At 46.3% G+C, this 10,850-nt stretch overlaps 1 protein-coding gene across 1 annotated transcript; it reads right to left on the bottom strand.

The window, feature by feature from the left end:
- Window positions 1-1,587: 1,587 nt before the first annotated feature.
- LOC132248639 (syncytin-A-like) lies at window positions 1,588-10,569 on the bottom strand. Its single transcript, XM_059722359.1, has 2 exons — window positions 9,893-10,569; window positions 1,588-4,143 (listed from the first exon to the last, which is right to left on the bottom strand). The coding sequence occupies exon 2, from the start codon at window positions 3,533-3,535 to the stop codon at window positions 2,051-2,053; it is 1,485 nt and encodes a 494-aa protein (XP_059578342.1). The 5' UTR covers window positions 3,536-4,143; window positions 9,893-10,569; the 3' UTR covers window positions 1,588-2,050.
- Window positions 10,570-10,850: the final 281 nt, after the last annotated feature.

Consider the following 10,850-nt stretch of genomic DNA (forward strand, 5'->3'; position numbering starts at 1 on the left):
GGGTCTGGCCTAACTACACCCAGGTGGCCTTGCACGGATCGAGCTGCCTGCTGAGGCTGCTCACCCGAACCGATGCCTTTGGGCCTCAATCCTTCTTCCTGGTCCCCACACCCTAGTTCCTGTGTCCCTGCTCCCTGACTGCTGGCTCCTTGTGCCTCATTCCTCGATTCCAGCTGGGCCCCCTTTGCTCCTGACTCGCCAGCTCCCAATCCCCTGGTTTGGGACCCTTTAGGGCAGTGATCCTCAGCCAGGGTGCCATGAGATCCTTTGAAGGGTGCATCAAGATGCAAAGAGATAAGCAGATAAGCACAAGCTCAGTCATGGGTTCAGTTCAGGCTTGGTTGTTCCCCTACCCCCAGGGCCTGCCCCTTCTGCAAGGAAGTATGTACTGTAATAAATGTTTTTTCCAGTGGGATACTGAAAGTTATGGAGGGGGGCCTCAGTGTCCCCTGCTAATGACCAGTCTTCAGGGTGGAAAGCCCAGCACTGGGCATGCCTCAGCCCCCTGGGACCAGAAGCTACCTATATAACAGTTCCAGTTAGCATAGCTGATATCATGTGGCACCGCGGGCAGGCTAATAGGCTCCTCTCCGCAGATGCAGCAGGGCAGTGCCTGATGTCAAGCCAAGACCAGGCTTACATTCCTGTTTCTGGGAGTCCTGGAGCAACACGGTCCTGCAGGTCGGGGCTGTTCTGCAAAATTTAGGACTTTGGCTGCTTTAGCAATATGGAAGAGGGGCTGGAGGTGGGCTGATAGCTGATGAAATGTGCCCCGGCAGCTGTGCAGTACTGACACCAGGGGACAGAGCTATGAAGAGGCCCTAACCCACCTTCTGCAGAAGTCGTACATGACTACACACATTAGAGACATCATGGCCTATACTGCCCACATCGAAAGCCTTCAGTTTAATTTAGTAAATTCTCATTAAGAAAATCAAATACCCCCTTTCACATAACTCCAGCCCCTGATCCTGAATGAAAATACCCAAGAACTGTCTGTCGCTCTGTCCTGACCATCCTTAAACTAAACAAAACCCTCACTCCAGGGAGATCAGGCTGTACATGAGAGATAAGCTGGGAGAAACAGAGCTGACTTGCGTCTGGTCCCATCAGTCTACGGGTGCGACAAGGCAACGGCTTGTCCTGGGTTTCCATTTTAGAGCTGCTCATGCCAAGCAGTCAAGCCATCAGCATTGCTGCCATTGGTTTCTTTCAGCTGTGTCAGGGCAGCCCGAGCAAAGGCATCAGATAACCTGCCAGAGGGAGAGTAGCTCTTTACAAGAGTGGTCGCGGGTCTGTGATTAATGTGTGCTCCGCAATACAGGCGCATTGGCCCAAGCTCCTGTGTCAGAAGGAGGAGAATAGCAGCCAAAGAGAGTGTTTTACCACTCAATATAAAATTTATAGGGTGTTTTTTATGAAGGCATCCCAAGGTATAGCGGCAATAAAAGGATAAATAAAGTGGTTTACTTTATTCTGGTTTAAAGGCAATGGAAGGCGGTGTCGTGGAAACACACACAGAGTACTTTTGGGTTAGGTTAGCAGAAGCTTTTATTTAAAAGAAACTACAGCTGTAGGGGGAGTTTTAAAGTGACATGGATTTCCCAAGCACTTGGAAGGGGTCCCCCCCCAAGAGCAAAATCAGGAGGCTTATATACTTTTTAACAGTTGCTTACAACTCACGTGATCATATAGTGAAATTAGCATGAAAAGCGGCTATAATATTACTTCATTATTTCTTTGCTGTTATCAGGATGGGAATTATGGGGGAGATAGGGTTAGTTCACAAACCTCCTTCTTGCACCTGGAAATCTACTTTGTACATACTTTTTTTTTTTTTTTTCTACCTTCAAGGCCGCGGTGAGCGAAGCATTTGCAGAAGAGTTACAAAGAACAAACACTTGCCCTTATCTGTTCTACTGTACCGAGCCAGCAATTCTACACAAAGCGGTTATGTCATCTTATAACTAAAATAATCAAAGTTTAAGGCATATATTTTTTCTGATTCCACAGCCCCCCCCCTTTGAGACTATTTAGTCTCACTTTAGCCTTAAATTTCCATTCTCATGAGCCCCTCTATTTCATCATGCAGCCTTTCATGTTTTCTTTCAATTTGCTCACACTTTTGTAACACCATTATTCTAGACTCTGCTGTGGGTTTTCTTGCCTTGCTAAAGCTTCCCCTGCTGGCTTTCACGCAGCAGAGGATCAGTTGCATTAAGACATAGAACATTATCAGAACTATTAAGACAAACAATATTCCATACAGGATTTTTTTGCCAAGGGCCCCGAAATCTGGGAGCCAGGAGGTTAGCCAAGACCACATTTCTTCTAGACCCCAGTTAGTATTTTCTGAGGCCACTTGATGTAGGACCCTTAACTGATTTCGGATTTTGCGAATGTCAGTTTCGATTTGCATGTTCTGATTGACATAGACACAACAGGTGGAGTTTACTAAGGCACATACTCCTTCCTGGGATACCAATAGGTAATCTAGGGCTATGCGGTGTTGTATAGTTACTTGTGAGATCTGGGAGATCTCTTTTTGCAGAGCCTGAATTGCATCCGCAGTGGCATTTTCCATAGCTTCCATTGTGGCTGAAATGTTAATTATGGCTAGTTCCAATTCTCTTACTCCAAGCCACGGTATGAAGGTTCTCACAAATCGATGGAACCCTGTGTTTCTGGTAGCTAAGGGGTTAACCGCCCTTTTCATGTGATGGTTGAAATTTTTTACTTGTTTCAGATATATTGCACTATGCATTTCGAAACCAGGGATAACACGTTCAAGAGTGCATGCCCCCACCCAATTCCAGGGCAAGATTTTATGAGCCCTGTTTCCGCAGAGCCAGTAAAGGCCTGGGGCAGAAAGGGTACTCAAATCTCGGCAGTTGTTGTGCCCTATCCGGCACTTTTGATTGATATGCATCGTATAGGACAGTTCACGTTCAGCTGTTATTCTGCTGGACCGAGATATATTACAAGAAGTAAAATTGGAGTGAATGTAAAATTCTGATCTGTTTGCAATGAGAGCAACATGAGGTTCCTTAGAAAAGTTGTAGACCATGAATCCTGCACAATTGAGAGAGGGTACGTTACCCAACAGGATTTCACTGGTGCTACTAGGGCTATAATCTAGAGTAGTTAGGCAATGAGGGTAGTGTTTTACAGGTGTGGCTTTATTATAAGCTCCGGTGTTGTTGGATCTGTAACAGAAAGGCGCCTCTACTCTTGGGGAGATTATCCAGTTAGCAGGGGCGGCCCTCCATTCTTTAGGAGCGGACCGATGGGCAGCTAATGAGTAGTGTTTAACGAAGCCGCCGTTTATTGTTTCCCATTGCTGGAGGGATATTGGTACTCCGATCATTGGGATTCCTTGGTGTAGGTGTGCTGGGCTGTGAGAGCATATCCAGCAGTTACTTTTATTTTCAGCTTGAGCCACCGCATGGGAGATCTGCAAATACAAATTTTTCTCCCACCCCCCTTGGGTGATACTGAGATACCCAAGTGTGATATATAAGGATATTAGTGCCATTTTTAGATACAGGAGGGACAAAGAATCTTAACAACAAACATAACCAGCACCAGTAAGAAAAAGAACACTACCAGCCAAACCCAGGATGGCAGCCAAAGTTTTTCTTTGTTCTCTGGGCTTAAGTTACCTAAAGGACTGATAATGTCGGCTCTTGGTCTTGATTGAGGTGGTGATCTTCCGAATGGGAGCATTCACTTTCTTTGAGGCCGAAGATGATATCTTCGTTCTTCAACTGATGAATCCGGCTGGGCTGAGGTGTTGGGTGCAGGGGAGAGGTTACTAGCACTTGCACCCTGATGCTCCTCACTTGCCTGAGTGAGGTCCTGAGGGTTTTTGTTCTTGGCCTCAGGGAAAGATCCCAACCTTGGTTGGAATACAGCTGCTTTGGGGTTCAATGGAGGTGATACCTTCTTGCAGTGCGAGGCGTGAGTTCACGTTTGGTGACCTTGGCAACGAACAGCAGAATTAGTGGTTAGAAGTACCTGGAAAGGTTCTTTCCATCTGGGTTGAAGTGCGTTTTTCCGTTGATAGACCTTTACGTAGATCCAATCCCCTGGTTCGAGGTTGTGACAGGGAACATCCGGTGGTTGAGGTAAGGCTTCTTGGACCTGTGAATGAACAGACCTGGCATACTTTATTAATGCCTTGCAATAATTTAGTACAGTTTCATTAGTTAATTGTAGGTTTGTTTGGTGAGGGGCAACAGGTGGTGTAGCTGGCATCCTCATGGGTTGTGCCATGAGTATTTCATAAGGGGTTAGGCCATGTTTTCTGTTAACAGTGTTTCTAATGTGCATAAGAGCAATGGGCAGTGCATCAGGCCATTTGAGGCCTGTTTCAGCACAAATCTTCAAAATGCGCGTTTTTAAATCAGAGTTTTTACGTTCTACAGCACCACTTGACTGTGGATGATAACTACAGTGTAGGTGTTGCTGTATGTTGAGTGCTTGGCAGATGTTTTTTACTATCTGTCCTGTGAAATGGGTGCCACGCTTACTATCTATTGTGAGAGGCAATCCAAATCTAGGGATGAATTCTTTGAGCAATTTCTTTGCTACAGTGATGGAATCAGCATGTACGCATGGGTAGGCTTCCACCCATCCAGAGAACACATCAATAATAACAAGAATGTATTCATAAGAACAGCACTTAGGTAGCTGCACAAAATCAATTTGCAGATTTACAAACGGTCCCCATGGAGGGGGATGGGCTGCGGGTGTTGTTTTTACCCGTTGCCCAATGTTGTGAGCTAAGCAGATGGGACAGGAGCTACAGTACTGTTGTGCCATGGAAGGAAAATTTGGGGCAAACCAATTTCTTTGTACTGTAGCAATCATTCCTCCCTTGCTCGTATGGGCCACAGAGTGGGTTAAACGAGCAAGATGTGGCAAAAGCTCTCTAGGCGCCACCAGGCGGCCGTCCGGGGAGCGCCAGAGAGAGTCGGGGTGCAGTGAACATCCTGCACGCAGCCAGTCATTTATTTCCTTTTTTGGGGCCTGATTTTGAAGAAGGGCCAGACTTGAAAGGCTAGCCAAAGGAGACTGGTCTGCTGAAAAACACACAAAAACAGAGTTAGGAGCCTGTGGGCCAGAAAGGGCCGCATTTCTGGCAGAACGGTCTGCCAGATCATTTCCTCGTGTGACATCATCAAACGGTTTCTTATGAGCTTTACATTTAACAATAGCAATAGCAAGAGGCAATTGAACAGCTTCTAAGAGCGCTTTTACATAACAACCATGACTGATTTGGGTTTTTGATGAAGTGAGGAACCCTCTTTGTTTCCAGATTTGTCCAAAATCATGAACAACACCAAAAGCATACTTAGAGTCAGTATAAATGGTTGTGGTTTGATTTTTTGCAAGAATGCAAGCACGTGTTAAAGCAATGAGTTCAGCAACTTGAGCAGAACGAGCTTGGGGTAAAGAATAGGCTTCCAAAACAGCATACTGAGTGCATACTGCATATCCCGCAACTAATTTGCCTGCATCATTTCTAAGACAGGAACCATCAACAAACAAAACAAGGTCAGAGTTTGGGATAGGAATGTCCTTGAGGTCAGTTCGAGGGGTTAACAATTGAGTTGTGATAGACAGGCAATCATGAGGCTCACCATCAGAGGCAATAGGCAGAAGTGACGCAGGATTCAGAATTGAACAGCGATTTAAGGTTACATTTGCAGCTGACAGTAGAAGTTTCTCATATTTAGTAAGACGGGAATTGGAAATGTGCTGAGTTTTGCCCTTGAGCAGAAGGGCCATCACAGCATGTGGAACTGCAACGGTTAAAGAGTGTTCCAAAACTGGAGAATCTGCCTTTTCAACCAACAAGGCAGCAGCTGCAACTGAACGGAGGCAAGGAGGAAGTTCCGCAGCTACGGGATCAAGGGCAGAGCTGTAATATGCAATTGGGCGATGCTTTTTACCATGCAGCTGAGTGAGTACTCCTAAAGCGATTTCTTCCCGTTCATGACAAAACAAGGTAAAGGGTTTCTTATAATTAGGAAGTTCAAGAGCAGGAGCAAGAGTGAGGGCTTGCTTAAGGACCACAAATGCTTGTTCGGCTTCAGGAGTCCAAGGGAGGGGTTCCGGGGTGGTATCATGAGTGAATGCTTGCAAGGGTTTTGCGAAAGCAGCATAACCCAGGATCCACTGTCTACAATAACCCGTTGCACCTAAGAATCCCCTCATCTGTTTTCTAGTCATAGGTTTGGGAATGTTGAGGATAGCTTCAACTCTACTAGGGGAAAGGTGTTGTTTTCCTGCTGAGATATCATGCCCTAAATAATGTACCTTAGACTTGCAGAGCTGCAATTTAGATTTTGAGGCCTTGTGGCCTTTCTGAGCTAAAGCTGTGAGGAGTGTTAAAGTATCTTGCTCACAGGCCTTTAAAGTGGGTGAGGCTAACAATAGATCATCAACGCACTGAACAAGGGTGGACCCCCCTTTGAACGTGATAGGATCCAAATCTTTTTTTAGGATCTGGGAAAACAGGGTTGGGGACTCTGTATATCCCTGAGGGAGTTTTGTCCAGGTATATTGAAATCCCTGATAAGTAAATGCAAACAGATACTGGCTATCCTTATGAACAGGGATAGAGAAAAAAGCAGAACAAAGATCCACTACTGTGAAATATGTAGCATCTGAAGGGATACAGGAAAGAATAGTGGCAGGGTTAGGGACCACGGGGAAAGCGGGTAACACAGCGGCATTTACAGCTTGAAGATCTTGCACAAAGCAATACGTATCTTTACCAGGTTTTTTGACAGGTAGGATAGGTGTGTTGCAAGGGGAGCGTATTGGGACAATAATCCCTTGCTTAAGGAGTGAGGAAACGACAGGCTTGATCCCTTTCTCAGCTTCCTTTGAGATGGGGTACTGTGGGACACGAGGAAGTGGCTTGGCAGGGTTTAGGATGATACGCACTGGTTCAGCACTCAGCATGTGCCCCACTTCATTTGCATGGGTGGACCACAGCTGTGGAGGTACTCGTGCCAACAGTTCCTCTTGCAAGAAGGAAGTGTCAGAATCAGAGTACTCCTGGGTTAGCAAAGCCACAAGCTCGGTTTCCCTATGTTCCGGTACCTCAAGGTAAACACCATCTGGGCTACAATAAATCACGCATCCCAGTTTACACAGCAAGTTCTTACCAAGAAGGTTGACAGGTGCACAGGGGCTAAGAAGAAAGGCATGATTTTTAGACAAAGGGCCAATAGAGATGGAGACAGGTTCAGAGACGGGATGTGGGATAGGTTGTCCGCCTATACCGACAGCATTTACAGTTTCAGGAGAATAAGGTAGAAAAGGAAACTCAGCAGCCTTTAGCGTGGAGCGGGACGCTCCGGTGTCGACAAGACAGGAGACAGGTTTACCAGAAATAAGGCATTCAACAAACGGACCAGATTGGTCAGTAGCAAGCAAAGGAGCAATGATGTTACTGTTCCTCAGGCTGTCCTATTCAACACTGGGAAAATTGACAGGAAGTGGAGGTGGGGGCTGGGGTCTGGGTCCTTGGCCGGGGCGGTTGGGGCATTCTGATTTCCAATGTCCTTCTTGCTTGCAATAATGACATTGGTTCCCATAGCCTGGGTTTTGTGGGCTTAAGGATCTATCTCTTCCCCTGAATCTACCCGGGCCTCCCCTTCCCCGTCCTCGTCCCCTTCCTCTACCTGGACCCTGCAACTGAGAAATCTGTAAGGCCATTAACTTAAACTCGGCACTGTCTTTAGACTGTTCCAATTTGTTATGAAAATGGTTAGCCGCAGCAAGGACTTCGGTCAAATCTTTAGTTTCCCAGCCAATAATTACTGTTTGAATTTTCTCAGCAATTTTAGGGTTAAGTCCCTGGACGAATGCTGCCACTATTGCTTGTTTAGCATTTCTGACTGGGTTATCCATTCCTGAGTATCGTTCAAATGCCTGTTTGAGGCGTTCTAAATAGTCACTGGGGTGTTCATTTTTGTTTTGTTTACAGGTATTTATTTTGGTCCAGTCTGCCTTTTTTGGGCAAATTGTGAGAACTGCCTGAACCAAAGCATTTCTCTTGTTAATAAAGTTTTGGCCAATCCCTGGGTTTTGATCTGGCCAAGTACAGGCAGCGTACAGACGTAGCATAGTTTCCTTGGGCAAAATGGATTGCATGAGCTGATTAATGTCAGCCCATGTTGGATTATAACAATTTATAACAGTCTGCAATTCTTCCTGAAATTTTTCTGGGTTTTCCCTGATTTTTGGGAACTTTTGAGTTAAATTGTAGAGATCACCTGGAGTCCAGGGTGCATGCACAGTTACTATATTTTGTCCATCGGTGCCAATGCCTGGCATTTGTCTTAGGGGGTAAACTTGTGCAGTTCGGGATCTCAGATTGATGGGAGATCTTTCCATGCCTATTCCCATTCTTCTAAATACACCTGTGGTGGGTTGTGACCCAGGAGTAAATTGCCACACTGGTGATGATTGAGTGGCAGATATGGTGGATGAGTCCGGACTATTAAGCTCCGTGGATGGATTTACTGAAGGAGCTTCAGCTAATGGGTTACTAGCCTGGGCTGCAGCCTGATGTTGAACCGGTTGTTGCTGATGTGGGAGTCCCAGGAGAGCGGGGTTCGAACAAAGGTTAAGGATATCCTCTGCTGGCTCCGGTGGTGGGGGCGCCCCGGGCAATGCTGGATACATTGGAGCGGTGGCCAGCGTGTAATTTGGGGGAGCAGCCAATTTCTCCCGAACAGCTTTTAACTGCTGTTTTAATTTTTCTTGAGAGTCTTTTAGGCTCCTAGTTTGAGATTCTGTCCGCCTTTTGGACATCTCATTATACCAATAAAAGAACGCGTCCCACTGGTTTTGTGGTGTTTTGGATCCACGGGACTCTAACGCCCCTCTCAAGTGCACTATTTTATCCTGATCAAATGTTCCTTCCTGTGGAAAATGTTTCACAGGATCATCCCTACTATACCAGTTCCACTTATCCAGGTACTTGCAAGTCTCGGGAGAATAGTGTGTGTACATAAAGTACGCCGGAGTCCCCTTAGGGGGGACAGGAACCTGTTTAGACTGACTTGTTCCCATTTTCAGTCACACAGGGAGACGTAGGAGAGGCTTATTTAGGATGTCCGGGCCGCTCAGTGCCTTGCCCCGCAGTTTTTCACTGCCCAGACAAAAGGCTTCTGACCCGACACCGGCTCATAAAATGGAAATGGGGAGGGAAACACTAGAGGGATCCTTTCACTCCTGCTTTCGGCAGAAGCTACTGGGACGAGGGGTTTGGAAAAGACAAAATCACTCAGACGCCCTGTTCACTGGGTCACGAGGTTCCAGTTGGGTCCCCTTGCTTTCAAAACTGCCCTGTCAGGCAGAATTGGGGCGGCTGAACCCAACCGTAGTCTCAGTCCTGGTCAGTGGCTCATATTTCTAAATACACACACACATTCATTCAATAAGCCCTGTCCACTGGGTCACGAGGTTCCAGTTGGGCCCCCTTGCTTTCAAAACTGCCCTGTCAGGCAGAATTGGGGCGGCTGAGCCCAACCGTAGTCTCAGTCCTGGTCAGTGGCTCATATTTCTAAATACACACACACATGCACATTTATTCAGTCAGCCAGACCTCCTAACCCACACCGCCTTAGTTAATTAACTACAAGCCCGATGTGCTGTTGGATGAAGGTGCCTCAAACAGTTTCTCCCTAAAACGTACGTTACCAGACACAAAATGGGATCCTTTACCAGACAGAAAATTTTAGCCGGCAGTAAGGTTCAGACTGACCTGTTTTAACAAGGTTCAGATCCAGTTACCACGGCCAAGTTGGGAGCCTACAGGCAGTCCTCCTCCGAAACCCCAATAGAGATTTTGAATTAGGTCTCTTACCTCTCAAGTTTGGCGCCTCAGGGTTCGGGGGGGGGGGTAGCCTGCGGTCCTCCTTCCTCAGCCTGTGTTCTGGATCCGAGTCACGGCACCAGGAATTGTCGTGGAAACACACACAGAGTACTTTTGGGTCAGGTCAGCAGAAGCTTTTATTTAAAAGAAACTACAGCTGTAGGGGGAGTTCTAAAGTGACATGGATTTCCCAAGCACTTGGAAGGGGTCCCCCCCCAAGAGCAAAATCAGGAGGCTTATATACTTTTTAACAGTCGCTTACAACTCACGTGATCATATAGTGAAATTAGCATGAAAAGCGGCTATAATATTACTTCATTATTTCTTTGCTGTTATCAGGATGGGAATTATGGGGGAGATAGGGTTAGTTCACAAACCTCCTTCTTGCACCTGGAAATCTACTTTGTACATACTTTTTTTTTTTTTTTTCTACCTTCAAGGCCGCGGTGAGCGAAGCATTTGCAGAAGAGTTACAAAGAACAAACACTTGCCCTTATCTGTTCTACTGTACCAAGCCAGCAATTCTACACAAAGCGGTTATGTCATCTTATAACTAAAATAATCAAAGTTTAAGGCATATATTTTTTCTGATTCCACAGCGGGCAGCACCTTCCAATGGGACCCTTGTGATAAGGGATTTTAATGGGGCAAGCGGATGGAGGCATGAAGGCACCTGGGGAGTCACGAGTGCTTTTGGGGTCATTGGCAAATGGTTTTTATGGAGTGAAGCATGGAAATCAAGAAAGCTTCTCCCGTAGGAGAAGACATCATCTGCTCAGGAAAAATGTCACTTCTGGAGTCTGTAGGGACCACCTTCTTGTGAAGTATTTGTGCAGAGCCCAATGCAATGGTGCCCTGGGGCAAGCCTAGCACTTGTGAGTACTCCTGAAATATTAGTGCTAAGCCATACATCTACTTCACTAAGGCTCCTGACACAATTTCACAGGAC

The sequence above is a fragment of the Alligator mississippiensis genome, chromosome 1 (genome assembly GCF_030867095.1).
Source record: "Alligator mississippiensis isolate rAllMis1 chromosome 1, rAllMis1, whole genome shotgun sequence".
Lineage (NCBI taxonomy): Eukaryota > Metazoa > Chordata > Crocodylia > Alligatoridae > Alligator > Alligator mississippiensis.